The 20,965-nt window shown below is 41.0% G+C and overlaps 1 protein-coding gene across 2 annotated transcripts in view; it reads right to left on the bottom strand.

Annotated features, from left to right (window-relative positions):
- Positions 1–20,965, bottom strand: part of ACP3 (acid phosphatase 3) — an 84,506-nt gene that overhangs the window by 38,006 nt on the left and 25,535 nt on the right. The window contains exons 5-10 of one of the 2 annotated variants that reach the window (XM_069088383.1): positions 17,876–17,977; positions 15,923–16,015; positions 13,346–13,478; positions 9,936–10,018; positions 8,278–8,381; positions 1,462–1,631 (exon numbers count right to left, since the gene is read on the bottom strand). In XM_069088383.1, the coding sequence (XP_068944484.1) occupies positions 1,462–1,631; positions 8,278–8,381; positions 9,936–10,018; positions 13,346–13,478; positions 15,923–16,015; positions 17,876–17,977 (685 nt within the window). The remainder of the gene's footprint in view (positions 1–1,461; positions 1,632–8,277; positions 8,382–9,935; positions 10,019–13,345; positions 13,479–15,922; positions 16,016–17,875; positions 17,978–20,965) is intronic. The other variant, XM_069088384.1, reaches the window with a different exon arrangement.

A 20,965-nucleotide genomic window follows, 5' to 3' on the forward strand; every position in this document is an offset into this window, starting at 1 on the left:
TAAGGAGGGGGCTTAGGATAGGCATCTCATCATTTCCCACCTGGCTGCTCTCTTTGTCTTCATCATGCCCCTACTTGGTTTTTAAATTGAGAGATACATACATGGAGTTTGGTTTCTGTGGTCTAGATTTCACAGCATCCTGAGAATTCACTGTCTACACTCCAAGAAGTTTTTATTTTTCACATCCTTGGAAAGATCTTATCTTTCCTGACTTTCTCAAGTTTACCAAACATAATGATGCCTTCTCTCCCAAACCTCTTTCAGTTTTTATATCTCTCAGGTTGGTGACTTCTAGAAAGAATACTTACTTATATCTCTCATTTCTTTCGTGCATATTTCTTGTGCCAGCACACAGGTTCCCACTTTCCTCACCTGACATCTCCTCTATAACAATCTATTTGTCTTTCCCTATCCATTTTATCTCTCTATTCATCCACCTAGACTATCTACTCATCTATCCAACATATCTATCTGTACATATGACATGAACACAATATACTCTCCGATTGTTTTCACTTCTCAGGATCCACAAGAAAGAGAGGTTGGTTTTTCATTGGTTTTCAGGAGCCAGATGGATCAAGGACATTTTTATTTTTTCAGTTCTGCTAATCAGGATTAAAAATAACAACAACCCGCAAACCCATAACCAAATTCAAAAGACCAGACAAACTTGCTTCCCAGAATAAGACAATTCAAGTGAAGATTTAGTCCCATCTCCCAGTCTTACTTGTCAGCATCTAAGTCAGCCCCATCCTTGCCTTTATGCTGCTCTTGTCCACTGACCTTATATGGAGATTGCCCTCATCTGACTCATTTATTGTATCAACTCTTCCTCTCCATAGCTATCATCTTGGTATCTTCTGTTAGGAGGGTGGGAACTCCTAGGAGTTGGGACTAGTGCAGCCTGTTGCTTTCAGGATCTGCTTCTTAGAAGTCTGTTTCCTCACTGGCATCTGATCATTTATTCCCCTAGCACCCTTGAGAATTGAAGATAGTAGGTTTGCATCTAAGACCTATTCTTCTACCTCGTGTTTAAAGGGCTGTTTATACCTAGTAGTGTTAATCTGAATTCAAGGTGTCCTCAGGAAGTATGAAGACAGGTGAGGTCAATCTAGTACAGTCATGGCTTAGATGAGCCCCGTGAAGCTTGAAAAACTTGTAACATTCTCTCCAGTTTTATCCCCAATTAGATTTTGAAGCTACCTGATAGACATTACATCACCCTTATATACAAGCTAAGGAAAGTTTGTTGTGAGTGAAGGTAGTAGTATAAGGAGAAGTCTAGCCTTCGTAAAAATGAGAGTTCCCTGAAACACATTACCAAAATGCATTTTCTCCTGGCCACTGAAAGTGATGGCTAAGGCATGATCCCCAAGCTGTGAATGATTTCTAGACCTCCTTGATGTTGCTTCTTGAGTAGGAATTAACTTCGTTGATATATTTTATTAACTTCCTTAGTACCTTGGTCTTCACTAAGGCTGAAACACTCCTTTGACCAGTCTTCTGTCATTATAGGGGAGACCAGCTCAACAAACTGCTTCAGTGGACAGCTGGATGTGCAGCCTGGTAGGGTGAGGGGATAAGGATCCTGTTTTGTGTCATTCCGATAATACATTTCAACGTTGTATTGCCTGGTTTGTGGGACATAAGAGAGAGTAACTTTAGTTCCTGTATAACACAAGTGCCTCTAAATTCCTCCCTAGATGGACTGCAACACAGGAAGTAAAAGATTAGGGTGTCAGAGGATGCTTTGCCCACCTTGGGGTTGAGGGGATGGGAGAAATCTGTGTTGTGGCCTTGATGGGAAGGGCAGACCCAGGGAGAAAAGTGTTGTAGGAAAATGGGTGGAAGATGTTGGTCATTAATGGAATGGGGAGAAATTAGGGATATCTCAATGGAGAAAGAGTTTGTCCTTTGCAGGGGAGAGGGTCAGGAAGAAGTGATTTTTGGAGAGTTGTCACAATAGGAGGGGGAATCAAATCAAGGTTTTGGGAGCAGACCAGGAGTTGCTGAATGTCAGGGCAGAGTGGGCAAGAATCCCTTAGTCTCATATTTCACTCATTTCTTTTGTGACTTGTCCAAGGTCAAATACCTAGCCAAGCTGGGATTTACCCAGTTTCTCTCACTCCAAATCTAGCTCTCTTTCCACCGTATAGCACTGCTTCTTCAAAGTTCCTGTCAGTCCATAAGACTCAATGTAGACATCAGTCTCTTGCATGTTTGCTTGCATCTGGGTTGGAGTGTGGTCATCAGCATATAGGAACTAGAGCAAAACACTTCACCTTTGTGGACTTCAGTTTCTTCATCTGTCAAATGAGGAGGGTTGGACTTGATCACTATGGTCCCTTTCAGCTCTAAATGTATGAGCCTGAGACCCAATCACCATGTTTCTGTCCTTTCCTCCCCAAATGTTTCTCCCTTTCCCTTCCTCCTCTCTGTTCCTTGGTTTTCTCTCCCTTCCTTAGATATCTTTCTTACTTTATCTGTTGACTATATAGAACTTCACTTCTGAGTTCAGTAAAGTATTAGTTTTAGCTTTCCTCTCCCCTTTCCTTCTCTCTGGATCAAGGCATCCTGTGATAGGTGATTTACTTTCTTTGAACCTGACGTTTCTCTCTAGGCCTGGGAGATATTAGCCTTTATTTTAAAAGTTTGTTTCTTAAGCAAATGCGATAAAGCTTTTGATCATGAGAAATGCTGAGCGGTGGGCACACATAGACACACACATATATGTATATGTATGTTTACAAACAGAGGAACAGAGACAGTGGATTCCTCACCCCAGAGTGACTGAAACAGGTTGGTTTGGGAGGTAATTTAGAAGAGTGGGTCCGACAGAGAACAGTAGCAATCTGGTGCCAGCCTGACTATGAACTCAGGACTCATATACTTCTGTATCAGGAGCTGCTAAGCACAGTGAGCTGCTGGGGAGCCAGATGAGGACATCTCCCCGCTCCTTTCCTTTTCCATTTTCCTGCTCTCACTAGTTGTCATTCTAGGCTTTGAAAAGCCAGATCCATTTTGTGAAGGTGGGGAATAATGAGTTGCTTTGAAAGTGAAAGCCAAGCCCCAGAAGGGGACTGAGTTGCTAGGGAAGCTCCAGCTACTGGAACATAGGGGGAACAAACTATGGGGGGCTTGCTCAGTAAGCTCATGGGCTTCATGGGACATTGCTGGTCTAGCTTGCCTGTCTCCTTAGCAGCACCTGCTGTCTACCTCTGTTTAAAAATATTTGTTATATATTGGTTACAGATGTCTGTTTAATACATACATGTATGTGTAAATATATAATACACATAAATAATATGTAAATGCTATGTGCTAATAAGGTCATATCTGAGAGCTGGAAGGGACTTCAGAGGCCTTCTGGTCCATCCTTGTCATTTTTACAGATGAGGAAACTGAGGCCCCAAACAGTTCAGTCATGCCCAACAGTAGCAAAGCTAGAATTTGAACCTACGACCCTGACTCTAATTCCAAACTTTTCCCATCATAGTGTATTGCTTTTGTCCCTTGTTCTTACATCTGAAATAGAAGAATTTAGCTTTTTTTGGTGATTTTTCTTTAATTAGAAATAAACATAACCAAAAATAAAATTTTTTCCCATGTTTGTGGTCCTTGGTTAATATTTTCCTTTGAGTCACTGCTTCTTAGCGGAAAAATGTTCCCATCCCATCCCTGGTTTTATTCAGGGTATTAGAAGGGGGAGGTGAAGCTGCACTTCCCAGGAGGGCGGTAGTAAGGAAGGAGGAGCAGAATGGGAATGAAGCTGAGTCCGAGTCCTAACTGGCCAGGGTGAACAGAAGGACTTCCTACAGCTCTCTCCTCTTCTAAACCTGCCGTAGGCTGGCGCACAATTCTGGCCGCCCACACTGCCTCAAGTCCAACCCCCTGATTTTAGAAAGGAGGAAGCTGAGGCCTAGAGAGGGGAAGAGAGCTGTCCAAGGTCCCATGAGTGGTAAATGAAAAAGCCAGAGTTTGAAATCATGTCCCCTCGTGAAAAAAGCCAGTGTTCTTTCCAGTGCATCAGTATGTAGAGGTCTGGGTAGCTATAAACAGCCATGCTGATGTAACTCAAGTCGATATTTATTAATCACCTACTGTGTGAGACGTGCTCTAGTATTATTATCATCAGGAATTTCTGGGAATGTCATGGGCTCACAGAGATGGGAGGGGCCTCAGTGATCATAACAATGACATCTAACATTTATGTGCCAGGTTTTGTGCTAAGTGTTTTACAATTATCATCTCATTTGATCCCCTTACAACAGCCATTTTAGAGATAATAATAATAGCTAGCATTTTCATAGCACTTACTATGTGCCAGGCATTGTGATAAGCACTTTACAAACATTATCCCTTTTGATCCTCACAACATCCCTGGGAGGCAGGTGCTATTATTATCCCTAGTTTGCAGATGAGGAAATTGAGGCAAATAGAGGTTAAGGGACTTGCACAGGGGTCACACAGCTAGCAAGTGTCTGAGGTCACATTTGAACTCAATCAAGTCTTCTGACTCCAGGCTCAGTGCTTTATTTACTGTACTACCTAGCTGGAGGATCAGATGAGTTTGAGGAAAAGAATTGGCTTGTGCCCATTAATTCTTTTGAACAACTAACAAAACAAAATAAAGCCCTTATAACAAATATGCATAATCCAGCAAAACAAATTCCCACACTGGCCATTTTAAAAAATGTATGTTGTGTCTTGCATGTTAAGTGTATTATCTCTGTGGCAGGAGATAGGTGATATGTTCTATCTTCAGTCCAACCCTTTCATTTTACCTACGGAAAACTTGTGGCCTAAAGAGGTGATGCGACTTGCCCAAGACCATGGAGGTCTTTTGAGTTGAGAGACAGCATTCTTTTTCCTTGTAGCACATTGACTCCCTTTCTCTCAGACCCTTGTTTCTCATGCAGATGTATTTTTCTTTTAGGATGTCCAGGGGGATCAATGAAGATGCCCTTCAATGGGGAAATGGCTGAACAAATTGTAGAAAATGAATATAATGGAATATTACTCCAGCTTAAGCAATGCCAGATATTATGAATACAAAGAAGCATGGAAAGATTTTCATGAACTGATGCAGAGTGAAGTCAGCAGAGCAAAGGAAAGCGATATACACAGTGACTTCAACAATGTAAATGGAAAATAACAACAAAAGAACCAAAAATGAATGTTGTAGAATTACAAAGAAAAAGCATGGCCCCAGAGAAGAGGTAGGAGAAGACATATCCCCTCACTCAGTTGCAGAGGTGAAGGTCCTCTGATATGTAACACTGTGGATATTTGCAGACTTTTTTGATGTATTGATTGGTTTTGCTGTTTCTTTTCTCTTCTTCATTTTTCTTTAAAAATATTCTTTGTTATACGGGATAGCTTTGTAGGCAGGTAGGAAGAAGGGTACTGGGAGACATGTAGGTGATTTGAAAAAATATTTCAATAGAAAATTATTTTTAAGAGATTTCAAGTGTCAGCTCTATGTATGGAGTGATGTACCAGTTTTGTACTGAATTGTATTTATTTGCCTAGGATTGCCATTCATTTTATGACCTTATCACATGATTTCTCTGTCAAATGAGGCAGCTGGACTAGAAGATATTGAAAGCCCCTTTAGGTTATAACATTCTTTGATTTCATTGATGGTATGCTATGCCTATTTATTTCTCATCTCCCCTCTCCCCTAGCTGGAACAGTTACCCATGGTATTTGAGTAATTAATATTGGTTAATTGATTTCATGAACACTGGTGAGTACCATCCTCTCTGGGTTGTGACTGTCTGGGCTTCCTGCTTGATGAGGGATAGGGAGAAATCAAGCAGGAGATGAGCTTCCTCGCTGACCACCAGCTCCTTTTCACCCCACTGGAAGACATGTAGTCAGAAGCATGTAGCTATGGTAGAAGTATGAGAATGCTTTGGAGCTTTGACTTTATAAGCATTGACTGCTTATATATTTTTAGGGGTGACAAGGCAGATGTCTGGCACGAATGGTCTAACTTCCTCGTCTATGAAGTGGGTTGATCCTCCTGTCTGTTGTCTTCCTGCATCCTATCTGTAATCCTTAGCTCTCAGAAGTTGTAAGACCCCTCACTACATCCCTGAATACGTATTTATCACTGCCCCTTTTCTTCCATGCTGGAAGCCTAGCAGCATTCTTCAGTGAGATCACTCTTGGAATGATCTTGGTGTAGCTAGTGGGTTCAAGGTGCAGTTGGCAAAACCTGAGAATGGCATCCTAGCATTTCAAAACCACCCAATCTAACTCCCACTAGACTGCTAAGTGTTTGACAAACGGTCACCTGGCCAGTGATTTCAGGACTTCCAGTGAGGGCAAACCAATCATCTCCCACGGTAGTACATTTCACTCTTGGACAGCTCTGGTAGGAATTAAGAAAAAAAATCTGCTTCTCTTCACCTCTTGCTCCTAATTCTGCCCTCCAGAGCCAAGCAGAACAAACTGAATCCTTCCACGTGGCAATCCTTACAATGTTTGATGTGTTTGGTCTCCTGACTCTTTTGTGGTCCCATGCATTAGCATCCTGTTTTTTTCTTCTACAATCTGTACTCAGCCTAGTTGTTAATATGCTTCCTAGATGCCTAGAATTGAACACAATACTGACACCTGGTCACAAGGGGTTTGATTATGGTATAGGGTAACAGTGGGGAGTCAGATTAATTTGAGGAAAAGAGAATTGGTTTGTTCCCATTAATTTTTTTGAACAATTAATAAAGCCCCCAAGTAAACCCCCATATATGCATAGTCCAGTAAAACAAACTCCCACATTGGTCATTTTAAAAAATGTATATTGCATCTGGCATTGTAAGTGCATTATCTCTCTGGCAGGTGGGTGGTATATCTTCAGTCCTCTGGATGGGTGATTTATCATTTCATTCATGAGAGTTCTAAAACCTTTCAAAGTTATCTTTCTCTATGTTGCTATCTTTGTATTGGTTGTTTTTCTAGTTCTCTGCACTTCACTCAACCTTTCTTCATAGGTCTTCCTGGTTTCCTCTGACCTCCATTTTGCCATTTCTGATGGCACAATAACATTCTATTCCATTGCAGTATTCCATACCACAATTTGTGTAGCCATTCCCCAACAGGAGGGCACTCCCTTAGTTTCCTGCTTTGGGATACTACAAAAAGAGTTGCTAAAAATATTTTGGTACATGTAGGTCTTTTTCTTCTTTCTTTGATATCTTTAGGGTATAAGCCTAGTAGTGTTATAGCTGAGTCAAAGAACACATATGAACAGTACAGAAACTTTTTGGACACAGTTCCAAATTGCCTTCCAGGATGGTTGGACCAATTGACAACTCCATCAACAGTGTATCAATATGCCTGCTTTCCTCCAGCCCTTCCATCTCTTATTATTTTCCTGTTTTGTCAACTTTGCCGATCTGATGAATGCATGATAGAGCCTCAGAGTTGCTTTAATGTGCATTTCTCCAGTTATTAGTGATTTGGAACATTTTTTTCACATGGTTGTTGACAGTTGGATTGCTCCTTTTGAAAACTTCCTCTTCATTTCCTTTAGACCATTAATTTGTTTGGGAATGACTCTTACATCTTTGATATGAGATCACTATCAGAAAAATTTTCTGCAAAGACTCCCCACCCCACCCCCATTACAGATTTCCTTTCTAATTTCATCTGCATTTTCTTTAATAAAAACTGTTCATTTTATCTTCTGTGACCCTTCCTGTTGCTTCTCTAGTCATGAACTCTTTTTACATTTTCTAGTTTTCCCAGCAAGTGAGCCCATCAGTTTTTTAACGTTCCTTCCAGCCCCAACATTATATTCATCTCTGATTATCTTCTTTGTTCTCGCACTCCTTCTTTTCCAGTGGTTAATGGAATCAACTCATGATTTTATAGATCACTATAGAGGAGTGCTTTAAGAATCACAGCTGGTGGAAAGTCATGGTTTCTTATGGTCTCCTTTTTGTGTTATGCTGTATGTATGGAAATACTCTGGGTTTTTTTTTTTGCATTTAAGTTCAGAATAAGACAAACATTTTTTAGAAGTTGTGATGGACGGGTTAACATACGATTGTTTTTCCTTCTAAAACCTTGGGTTACCATTGCTTTTGATTTTGGAAAATTTATATATATTTTTTTCCAATTACATGTAAAAAATTCTTAACATTCAGTTTTTAAAATTTTGAGTTCCAAATTCTCTCCTTCCTTCCCTCCCCTCCCTCCTCCTTGAGAAGGCAAGCAATTTGATAGAGATAGTGATTTTAATTTTTAAAAGGATTCAGAAAAACTCACCCATTTTCAAGGTATAGTTCCATTATGTGGCAGGCAGCATAAGGAGGGAATTTTCCATTAAAAACATCAAGTCCTATCTGTAGGGCACCAATAGTAATGTCATGCTGAAAGAAAGAAAAGACACTTTGCAGGCTTACATGTGGTTTACCCTTTTCCATTAGCTTAATGAATAATCATAAAGTTTTGGGGGACCCATTGATGTGACACAACTAGAGAGTCATAAGACTTTTTGAATGGTCTTGTGCCACCTGAGGTATGAATTTGGAGATAAAATTTCTTGAGAAATTTGGGGATAAAATTCCACAAGAATTTAGAGGGGGTTACTTACAGAATTATTGAAAGAGAGGGAAGTATTTTAGAGTGCTTAGGGGTGGCTAGGTGGCATGGTGAATAGAGCACCGGCCCTGGAATCAGGAGGAACTGAGTTCAAATGTGACCTCAGACACTTAACACTTACTAGCCGTGTGACCTTGGTCAAGTCACTTAACCTCAATTGCCCTTCATTCCCCCCTCCAAAAAGAAAAAAAAAAGAGTGCTTAGAAATTATTATGGCTTCATATACTGCTGGGATTTAGAACAATATCCTATTCACTTTTTGAATGAACAAATGGAGAAAAGGGTAGGTTAAGTGACCTACTAAAGATTACACAGAAAACTGGAAGTAGATTGCATATCAAAACCTCAAAGACATAGCTTTATATTTCTGTGTTCACTGCCCTGTGGTAAGCTGAATCACCCTTTCCCTTACTTCCTTTTGGTCCATTTATTCCATTGGTATAGGGAACTCTGGGTGTGGAGTCTCCCTCTATTGTTACAAATCTGGTAACTCATCTGTGGGATCTTAGAGAGTTGCCTGGGTCATTTGAGAAGTTAAGTAACTTTCCCATGGTCATACAGTATAAGAGATGGGTCTTAAACCTAGGTCTTCCTAACATCAAGGTTGGTCAGTTCTCTAGTCACCATGTCCTTTTTCCCAATCCTAGGAAATGATTCTGTAGTTACTTTTCTACCTACATGTTGTTTCCCTCAAATAGGAATGTGGAGCTCTTTGAGGGCAGGAACTTTTCCATTTTTGCCTTTCTGCCCTTAGGGCCTAGTCAAGTCAAGTTGATAAGAATTTTTAAGTGCCTGCTACTGGGCAGCAGATACTGCAGGTTACAAAGGAAGGCATAAGTTTCTGCTCTTTAGAAACTTGTGGTCTAAAAGGGGAGACAACACACAAATAACTATGTATGAACAAGATATGTATATATATATGTATATGATAAATTGGAGGCAGTCAACAAATGGAAGGCACTAGCATTAAGGGAATTGGGAAAGGCTTCCTATGGAGGAGGTGGGATTTTCACTTTCACTAAGAGTTGAAGAAAATCAGCAGAGTGCTTGACACACAGTAGGTGATTAATAAATGTTTGTTGAAATTTTGAGTGAAATGAATGAATATTCCAGACTGTCTTTCACTCATAAACTAAAGCTCATAAAGTGTTTACAGAGTTTAAATTGTTTCAGTCCCAACAGAGATGTCCCTATAGTTGGGTATCTGTGTAATCCACACCTTTGGACTCCACTTGCTAAGGAAAACTTTCTGTTCAGGAGATAAAGTTCTCTTCCTTTGTGTCTTATTTTTACTCCAGCTCAGAGAAAAGCAACATACTTACCGCAGAATAGATGATGAGTTTTTTCTCATTAGATTTGTTGGCTACATTCTTGAAATGATCGACAATGTTTTTCACCAGAATACCTTAAGGAAGAATTACAAAATGGTGGGGATGAATCAAAGAGCTAAACACTCAGCTCACAATTAGGTTACTATGTGACAGCTCCAGTGGGAGAGGGAGAGAGTTCTTTTAAAACCAAATTAGGAGATCACTGAAATTAAGAGACTTTATAAGAGGTTTTTAGCATCAACTGGGACAGTTTTCAATGCTATTTTTTTCTGAAGCAAAGGCTTATGAAATGGGATGTTGGATGCCTGTCTGCCTCTCCACATTTTACTCCTTCTTTTCATGCTTGCATGTATTCATATTCTAATAAGCTGCTTTGGGATTCAGACGTAATGTAGACTTTTCAGATGATTTTCCAGGATTTAATTACCTCTTTTTTTTTTTTTTTAAGCAATCGGGGTTAAGTAACTTGCTCAAGGTTACACGGCCAGTTATTATTTCTGGGCGTGGTGCTGAGTATCTGAGCCCGGACCTGATCCAGGTCATCCCGACACTGGAGCCGGTGCTCTCACTCGCTGAGCCACCTAAGCAACTGGGGTTAAGTAACTTGCTCAAGGTTACACGGCCAGGTGTTTCTGGGTGGGTGCTAAGTGTCTGAGTCCGGGATTCGATCTCCAGGTGTTTTTTTTTTCAACACTGGAGCCGGTGCTCTTACTCGCTGTGCTACCTGGCCGCCCCGATTTAATTACCTCTTGTTGTTGAATTATTTTTATTCTCATGGTCCTTAATGGCGTGGTAGAAAGAACAAGGAGGAAGAGATTTTGGTTTGGGTTCTGATGCTGTGACTACCTCACGATAGATCCTTGGGTAACTCCCACCTTCTCATGGCTACAGTGTTCTCTTCAGAAGAATGAAGAATTTGGACTAAGTGACCTCTAAGGGCCTTTTTGGGTCTGTAACTTGGTGATTCTGATATCCAGGGGTGTGCTGGAGCCACCTCTACCTGCCTTATGAAAGCTGATTGTTAAATTTTCACTGTGACCACTTACACCATGGAAATAAGCAAATACTATTAGGACTTGATTTATTATTTCGTTGATTGACTAGACTTAATTAAGTAAAGAAGAAAATGTTAATAATGCAGGTTAAACTTAAAAGTGTGTCATGGCCCTTTTTTTTTGGCTAGCCACTGCAAATATGTGATCTACCAGGGAAGCTGGATGGTTCTGTGAATAGAGCACTGGGCTGTGGAGTCAAGAAGACAGGTTCAAAACCAGCTGCAGATACTTCCTAGCTGTGATCCTGGGCAAGTCACTTAACTTCTGTTTGCCCCAGTTTTCTTAGTTCTAAAATGGGGATAGTAACAGCACCTAACCTCACAGGTTGTTATGATGATCAGATGACAAAATATTTGTAAAGTGCTTAGTAACCCAGGGCCTGGCACATAGTAGGTGCTTCATAAATGCTTATTCTCTCCTTCCCCTCCCTAATGTCCATCCATTTAAGAGAACAAGGTGGTCTGGCTCCTGTGTGAAAAGTTAGATGCCTCTTGGTCCTTTTCTCACCCTCATCCCTGTGAAGAACTCTGTGTGTTGTCACTGCAACTACTCTTTTTAGGGCCTGGCTTTTTGGAGGGACATGCACAGATAAAAAAGGGAGACTAGTGAAGCCATCACATGCACTAGAAACACTGACATGCCCTGCTATGAGGAGCTCTCACCCAACTTCTCTGGTTCTCCCTCGGTCTGAGACAGTGAACTCCGGAGCCTGAGTCAGAGCCAGTGAGGAGAGCCAGCCCAGCCCAGAGAGCTGGCTCATGTTCACTGGCATGTGCTGTTTACAGGCAGCCCCTGAAGGAGAGCGAGGGGCTGGGGATGTGCTCTTTAGCTGCTGCCTCCCTGCTCCTGAAGGTCAGCTGCCACGGCTCTGGATTGGGCCAGCTGGACACTCTTTGGGGGAGCCAGTGAATGCAGCAGTGTGGTAGTAGCCTTGATTCCTGCATTCTCTTCCACTTCCTACTAGAGTAATGAGTGTATCTGCTGGGTTGCATCATGTCCTGAGGTTATGTTCTAATTTATTGAATAGCTATGTGGCAAAAAATCTGATATGATAATAATAACTGACCTTGAAGGCTGCCAAGTGCTCTCTGTACGTTATCCCATTGACTCTCATCACAACCCTGTAAGGTGAGCCATACAGATGTTATTAGCCCCCTTTTTACAGATGAGGATGATTGTCAACTGCCCTCATTTACCCAAATCTAAGACTATTGGGCTTCTCATTGGCAGGCAAATTCCCATTAATGTCAGGCTCTTTCCCAGGCTTCTAGAGTGTCAGGCCACTTTAATCACTTTTTCTTGGAGATGTGCAAAAAAAATAAAGGTCATTCCACAACCAATCAAGTCCAATCTGGCTTACCCAGGATAGACACTGAATTCATTGTTCAGAATTCCGAGATGATCGCATTTTATAAGAGCATGACTAGGCTACATGAATCATAAAGCCCTATATAATCTGACATATATATATATATATATATGGATATGGATACACATGTATATGTATGTGCTTGTTCTTTTTTTTTCTTTTTGGGGGGGAGGGCTGGGCATTGGGGTTAAGTGACTTGCCCAAGGTCACATAGCTAGTATGTGTATATGCTTGTTGAGTCATTTTTTTTTAGTATCCAGCTCTTTGTGACCCTATTTGGAATTTTCTTGGCAAAGATACCAAAGTGGTTTGCTGTTCCTTCTCCAGCTCATTTTACAGATGAAGAAACTGAGGCAAACAGAGGTAAGTGACTTGTTGAAAGTCAGGAAGCTTTTAAGTGTCTAAGGATGGATTTGAACTCAGATCCTCCTTACTCTAGACTAGACCTGCACAACTTGGTAGTAGGTGGGGGCCAAAATTAAAATAGGCTAAACTTCTTCCAGCCACTGGTAAGTTTTTAATGGTTCACTCTCCATGTAAAGGTATAACTAATGATTACACTATTTTGCAAATAAACCATATTTTTAAAAAAGGAAAATTTCAATTAATATCAATTAATTACACTTATTTTGTTTATCATGAATTTATTTCTCTCAGACTAGAGACAGACTGATGATGATTGGTTGCTGCAGGTCATGTGACAAACAGGAGAGAGTGAGCAATGTGGCAACCCAGGCACTAAGTTACATGACTGGCATAAGAGTGACTAGTGGAAGGCGGGTTAAGCAGGGCACAGACAAAGCGCTCTGCTTTCTTTTACATCCTCTATGTTTGATGTGGGCTGCCTGAAATCCTTTGGTGGGCCCTATGTTGTACAGGCCCAGCCAGCTCTCTACCTGCTGTGCCACCTAGCTCCCCTTGTATGTGCATATGCATATGCATACAGGTGTGTGTCTGTCTGTGTTTTAGCAACATACCTCCCAGAAGTCGAGTTTTTTCTTTCTGCTTATATACTGCAAAGTTTGACAAGAGAGATAATTTAGACACCTCCTCTAGCTTTGCTATGGTGTCTGCAGTGGCCCAGGGGGGTAGAGTAAAATTGTGAATGCTCTGCAAAAAAGGAGAAAACAAAAAAAATGAACAGAGGTTTTGGGTTTTTTTTTTCCTTTTGGCTGGCCTGCTTATTTGTTGTCAATCTATGTTACCCAAGCATCTCAGAAATGCTACTGTGTTCAGACCTCACTGGTCTTGGTATACAAAACATAAGCAATGGGCTCTTTCTAGGTACAGCTATAAAAATCACCCAAGGAGACACACACCAAGGTTGATTTCTCTTCCCCTTTGTGTGTGGCTAGGGCTTTTGACATAAAATTCTCAGTGGCAAACAAGAATTTTATATACAATGAAGCAGGGAATGTTAGGATAAGAATCTACCCAACCTGCATTTAATAGGAAAGGCAAACGCATTGGCAGAGAAATTCCACTTGAAGAAAATGAATTAAATGGCTTAAAAACAATGCAAAACACCTTTGTGGCCTGAAAAGTGAGAAAGTAAAGGGATGATGCTCTGAAACCTTTGGCAATATGTCCTTAAAAGGTTTCTTAAAATGAGTACAATGGGTTGCCAAGGGAAGAAGCTTCAACCTCCACAGTAAAGCAGATAGAGATCCCGGGCTAAGATTACCCTCCAGTCAGAGAAGACCACCAATTCCCCAAGAAGCAAAAGCACAATCGAATTGCTAAAAGTGATCAAAGCTCAGTGAAAAGCAAAGACCTGCAAAGCAATGTAAAAGAGACAGGGGAAAGAGAGCCAGGCTAGTCCCCAGGTGGCTGAATGGCCCCAGGAAAATGGAAATTAACAAGAAGATCTTCCATGGGGGCCAAGGGAGTATAAGGAAAAGAACATAAAATGATAGTCTTAAACTTTTCCATGGAAGAATCTTTTACAGAAGTAAGGGGCTGGATATATTTGGTGAAGTAGATGATCATGATAGGGAGAAATAGAAACATAACATGCACCTGAGCCCAAGGACGACCAGCTGTGTCATTTGTCATTAGGGCAATAACTATGGTACTGGTTTATACTCCCAGATCACAGGAACCGTCGACCTGGGAGGGACTTCAATCAATCAATCAGGAAACATTAATTAAGGGCCAGGCATTCTATGCTAAGTGCTTACTGGGGAAATGAAAAGAAGCAAAGGACAGTCCCTGCCCTGGAGGAGCTTACAATTCCGTGGAGGAGACAACACGCGCCAAGCAAGCTATATACAGGATAAACAGGAAATAATTAACAGAGGGAAGACACGGAATTAAATGATCTAGTTCGACCTCCTCATTTTACAGATGAGAAGACTGAGGCCCAGAGAAGCAGCAGCACTAGAATTTGAAGCCAGACCCTCTGACGTCAAACGCACGGGCCATTCTTCTGTCCCATCTGGACTAGCGACATTCTATGCTTGTGATGATTTCAAAGTGAGAAGCAGTGATGAATAGCGGAAGGCAACATTTACCCACAAGACATCTCAAAGACATTTTCCATTTATGATGAATTTAGACAATCCAACAACCACAGTTTACCCTCAGACTGTACTCCCTAGGGCCCGAGTGGTTTAGATTCAGTCAGAAGGCCTGAATCTGAGGACTGAGAGGTTTCCCCCACTCCTGCCCTAAAGCCTTCCCTTAGTTTTGTAGCATCTCTAGTTTCCTTTAAAGCTTCAAATATTCTACACATGTAGAAGCCTTTTCTGATCCCTCCAGAGGCCAGTGACCTTTCACCAGAATTACCTTGAATATATGTCGTATGCATTCAAATGTGTGCAGACTATTTCCCCCAATAGATTGGAAGCTCCATGAGGGTAGGGACTTTTCTTTTTATTGTTCTATCTCAAGTACGTAGCACAAATAGGAAGAGTTTAACAAATAAATGTTGACTGATTGTCTCATTCATTGAATGAGCCTGATGGAAAACAAGCAGTCGTGGTATTATTCCCCCTTTTCTAGCTAGGAGGCAGAACGCAGTGACTCAGAAATGATGCACAAGAAGGCTGACAGAAATTCCTCACCCAGTGAAGAAAAACCAGTAACAATTTGTTGAATTACAATGAGTATTTGACCTTCTTAGGAAAATGTTTGGTAAGGTTCTTTGCTGATAAGTCAATGCTGATACATATGCCCTACATTTTCTTGTTTCCTTATATCTAGAAAATTCAAGTAATTTTTTTTCTCCAGTAAGAAAGGCATTTCTTTTTTAATTAAAACACATACCAAGAGCCCAGTATTCTTGAGTGAGTGAAAAATCAGTAAATGGTAAAAGATGGACAAAAAGCAATTTTGCCTGCAATTTTCTAAAGAGTAAGAATATTAATAACAACAGAAAAAAGGAAGATGGGAAGATTTTCAATAATAACAGGAGTCCTAATTTATGTTCTACTGTTAAAGGAAGTAAAAGCAGTACATCTAGAAAGGAAAATATAGAGGCTGTGTTAAAGGAGTCTAAAGAGGTATATTTCCAAGCATCAGACTGTAGGAGTCTTTTTTTTTTTTTCTTGTACCTCACAAAATAAAGGATCATAGATTCTAGTCCAGATTCCACTCAAGTCCTTGCTTTCGAGTCCTGAAAGCTTTGGTAAAGTATTTATAAAATCCTGAAAAACACACAAATTGACACAAAGAAAAATGGTGGTGAATTAGTTATTTGCCAGGAAAGTACACTGGGTGATATTGACTATGATAACTTTAATAAAATGAACCTACAGAATTTTGCAGACAAGATTAAATTTTTTGTGATATTGTAAGTATAGAGGCAGCCTGCTGTAAGTGGACAGAATGGCAGACTTGGAATCAGGAAGACCTGGGTTCAGATCCTGCCTCAGATATTTATTAGCTATCTGATCTTGGGTGAAGTTATTTAAGTATGGTGTCATGGGACTGTGGGCTTTAGAAGGAAAAAAGCCAGATATCTCCTAGTTCGTCTGCCTCATTTTGTAGATAAAACTGAGACCCAGAGAGGTTAGTAAAAATAACAACTAATATTTATACAGTACTTTGAGGTTTATGAGAGTCTTTATAGATGTATATAATCTCATTTGATCCTCACAACTACCCTGAGAGGTGGGTGCTATTATTATCTCCACTTTATAGATGTGGAAACTGAGACCTGAGGAGGTTAAGTGACTTGCCCAGAGTCACCCAGTTATTAAGAATGAGAGATTGGATTCAAACCAGGTCTTTCTGACTTTAGGTCAAGTGGGTCTATCTACTAAGCAAAACTGCCTCCAAAGCAAGTAAGTCAGGGATTGAACCAACTTCACTGGATCCCGAATTCCATAGTCTTTCCGCTGTAGTATGAGGCACTGTGGGAAACCAGCTAGGAATTCTCTACTGTCACAGAGGAGGGAATTGCCTTCATGGTTGACATCACAGTTTCTTCAGCAAATATAATAAATGCAAACATACATCTGCAGGAAGATTGGCTCTCCTTTCTTTGCCTAACATGGGAGGACATACCCTAAGTTATCCTTAGTCCAGAATGAGAAAACCATTCTAGATTCCAGACTTCCCAAAGGACAAGGAAGCTGTTTGGATTCACTATCCAAGAGTACAAAATTATCATTCTAATACTGAGGGAGGGGAGCAGAGTTGTGGCTCTTCTCATCTCAGAGGAGAGCAGAATCACCTATGGATTCTAAGGATGGCAAATGTAGGCAGAAGGTCAGCCACAGTGAGAGCTTGGGAAGGGCGGTGGTGCGGTGGGAGTCACAGCTCATGACAAATAGTCTTGAGCCAAACCTGGAAGAGTAGCATGGTGGGAATAGGAGGAAAACATTAGTATGTATTTTGTGTCTTGTAAGGTTTCCAAATATAACTTGGAGAGGAGCTGGGATGTGTGATCACATAATCCTGTGACTGGAAAACAGAATCTTTATTCAAGTAGTTGGCTTGTCTAACTCTCCCTACAACCTGATCACAGGGCATGGGATTCATAAAATGGAAAGATAATAATGAGTTTTGCTTTATGTACACAGGTGATCACATCTGCCCATAGTCCTCAGTAAAGCTTATGCCTTGGGTTGTATTTTCTGGATGAGATATATTTACATGGAATCATGTGCATACCTTATTTATAATACCAAATGGACATTTAGAGACCACCTTAAAGTTTTCAAAGCACTTTAAGAGAACTGTCTCCTTTGCAAACCACTCCAGTGTCTTTGCCAAGAAAACCCCAAATAAGGTCACAAAGAGTTGGACATGAATGAAATGACTGAACAACAACAACTTGTTGGCTCTAAGTAGGTCCATTTTTAAGCAAGCATTGTAGGTTTGGGGATATAGTCTGTAGTTGTGGCATGGTATCAAGCTAGCTGGTCAAAGAGTAATGAAAATCGTGACTCTGAAATAACCTGTCAGTTGTTTTAAGTCCTAAAGACTCACAGTCAAACCCAACCTGAGCCCGTTATATAATAATATATAGACTAGTAAAGCTAAATTCTTTTTTTTTTTACCTTGTATGGAGACAACAAGTTTTGATACTCCTTTGACTTCAAAGTTTCTTCCTGAAGCTTTTCAAGTCGAGGGCATTTTATGTCATTAGGAAGGTACAGCAACTGAAAGAACAGGAACCAAAAAAAAAAATCCATTAGGTAGAAATATTGGAAAAAATTCCATTTCTAATCTATGAAATTACATAGAAATACGAGAAAAGGTATAGTCACATTTCAGACTTCAACTAGGGAAACTGACATGAAGAAAAACCCTAAAATTTAATTGAACTGAACCTTTGAAATTAGATTTTTTTAAAAAAGGGATCAATGTATTTGAGAGTCTTAAACAGGGAGATGGGGAGAGAATAAGGCCAGACAATATCTCATTCTTTGCAGGAAGAGATGAAAAGCCTGTGATGAAATACTTTGTCACTTCATATTTCTTCAAACTGAAACATGACCTAAATCATTCTATCCCCTTTCCTCTCATTTCCAACACAGATTATATGTACAGCCAGTCTACCCCACTCCCTTATTCCACATAGATCAGAAATTCATATAGGTAACATTTAAATTTTGGTACTGTTACAGGTAGTGGTATAGGGCAGCTAGGTGGCATCTTAGTGCATAGAGTGCCAGGCCTGGAGTTAGAAAGACTCATTTTCTTGAGTTCAAACCCGGCTTCAGACACTTACTAGCTGTGTGACCTTGGACAAGTCACTTAACCTGTTTGCTTCAGTTTCCTCATCTGTAAAACGAGCTGGAGAAGGAAATGGTGAAACATTCCTGTATCTTTGCCAAGAAAACCCCAGATGGGGTGATAAAGAGTTGTACATGACTGAAAATGAATGAATAATAACAACAGTGATAAAATGAATGGAAAGAGCACTCATCTGGGTTCAAATCCTGCTTCTGATATTTTCCCCTATGTGGCTTTGGGCTAGTCACTCAGTATCAACTAGAACTCATTCTCCTCATCTGTAAAATGCAGGGGGTGGTCCAGATGACTTGTGAGGTCCTCCTTTCTGCTCCAGATCTAGGAACCTTCCCTGGCTAATCATGGCAGAATGACTAAGCCATGATGATAGATGAAAAGCACTTTGTGGAGAGTAATTGTCAGATGTTTCCCAGCTCATGGTATCTATGTCCCATATGTCATCCCCGAGCTGTTTTCTGTCTGCTTCTCACACAGGGGCTGAAGCCAGACCTGCAATGAGTTCAGAGGAATGAAACATTACTTTCTCCAGCATGGCGGCTCTGCAGTCACACATGCATGCTTCTCTCATGGGATTTTGGGACTGGATATTTCTTAATAGAGACAGAGGAAATCTGAAGACATCTATTCTCTTAATAACATCAGTGCTTTCTCTTCAGTCCATCTACCTCAATTTGCCAGTAGCTTGGCAGCTACTTAAAGTGTTTAAAGGTTTACAACTCATGTGTACTTTGGTCAATTCTGTTATCACCTGTTTTGAAGATTTCCTGTATTGAGGGTTCTCTCTATGGAAGTCTTCATCTGCAATCCTTGACTGCACTTCTATAAACGGGTTCCCTAATTGAGGCATTCTAAAACATTAGCACTGAGATAAGAGAATCATCGAATTTCACAGCTGGGAGAGACCTCTAGGTCAGTCTGTTCAGAATGGGATGGAGGCTGGAACTCAGACCCTGCTTTACTCCTGGGGTCAGAGTCACTGGCTTCTGGACTTGGTCCTTGTTCAGTACACAACTAATGACTCCCAGCTGCTCCTTTCCACCCCATTCCTGAGGGCAGGTCAACTTCTCAGTCTGAATCTGTGACCCGAGATTAGGTAATGAGCATCAGAATTGCCAGTTAGCCCCTGTTCTCTTCACTGAACAGAATTGGGAACTTCCTTGTGGGTTTGGGACTTCTGGTCCTGGTGCACAGTGATGGACAGATCCTCATTTAGAACCAGCACTGGAAGTTTCTCCATGCTCTTGGCTAGACTCTGTTCCCAGTGTCCAAATACCTCACTGCCTATCTCCCTATGATGACCTGGACTGGAAAAATGACTTACAGTGATTTTTCTCCCCCTTGATTTCCCAATCAGGATTTAGTCTGGGCAATTTTGAGGTCTCTATGCAGTTCTCGTGGAGAACTCAGCTGTCCTTCAGGCTTCTTCCCGACACTGGATGCTCTGTTTGATGTCATTTAAACAAGTGGCCTCTGCCGGCACAATCGCTTCCCATAGTTCCTAAAACTCTAACATTTAGAGCTTCAGTTGGGTTAGAAATTCCTGTCCCCTCCCCTCCCACTTTTGCAAATACTCTCAGAAAGGTGAAGAGAATATCAGCCATTCACAGCCAAATGTGAATTAGTTGAACCCAATTACTTTCTTCCCTAATATCTCCTGAAAACCTCAAACTAGAACTATGGGAATTCTGAGGGGAGATTAGAGAAGAAAGAAGAAGCAATTGTGAAGCATGGGTTAACCACAAGAGGCTAGACTGCAGCAGAGGAGATTTGGGCAGCTTGGAGGTTAGTAAACATCAGGAAAGGGAAAATACGGAAGAGAAGACCAGGAGGGAGGAAGAGGTTAAGCAAAGGGTGCATAAGTCTGCCTCTAGCAGAATTTGTCAGCTACCTTACATTGTCTAGGGTTAGCCTTATCTGGAAATATGATATATAAACTTCCTCCGCATGTTTGCACGAGGAGAGACCAGAGGCTGAGATGAAAAGATAATCCTGGAGTTTCCACAGATCAGAAGTTACATGGGGCCATCTTTTCATTGATGTTTCCATTTTCCCAGTTTCTGCTCCTCAGCTCTCATATGAAATTGGTTAGCAAGGTTTGTTGATGTCACTTCTGCAGCACCCCAGAATCCCAGCTGCCCAGCGTCTGAAGAGATCTCAGAAACCATCTAGTCCTGAGCAAGAATGTCCTCTGTGGTGTCTGTGACAGGTGGCTATCCAGTCTTTGCTTAAAAACCACCTATGAGGAGGAACCCATCGCTTTTTGAGGTAGTGCATTCTGCTTTGGGCTGGTTCTGATTGTAAGGAAATCTTTTCTTATATTAAGCCTAAGTCGACCTCTTTGCAAATACTTCCCTTTGTTCCTAGTTCTGCCCTCTAGCGCAATTCCTCTTCCA

The sequence above is a fragment of the Petaurus breviceps genome, unplaced genomic scaffold (assembly GCF_028583685.1).
Source record: "Petaurus breviceps papuanus isolate PSGF00001 unplaced genomic scaffold, PetGlider_PUasm1.0 185, whole genome shotgun sequence".
Classification (NCBI taxonomy): domain Eukaryota; kingdom Metazoa; phylum Chordata; class Mammalia; order Diprotodontia; family Petauridae; genus Petaurus; species Petaurus breviceps.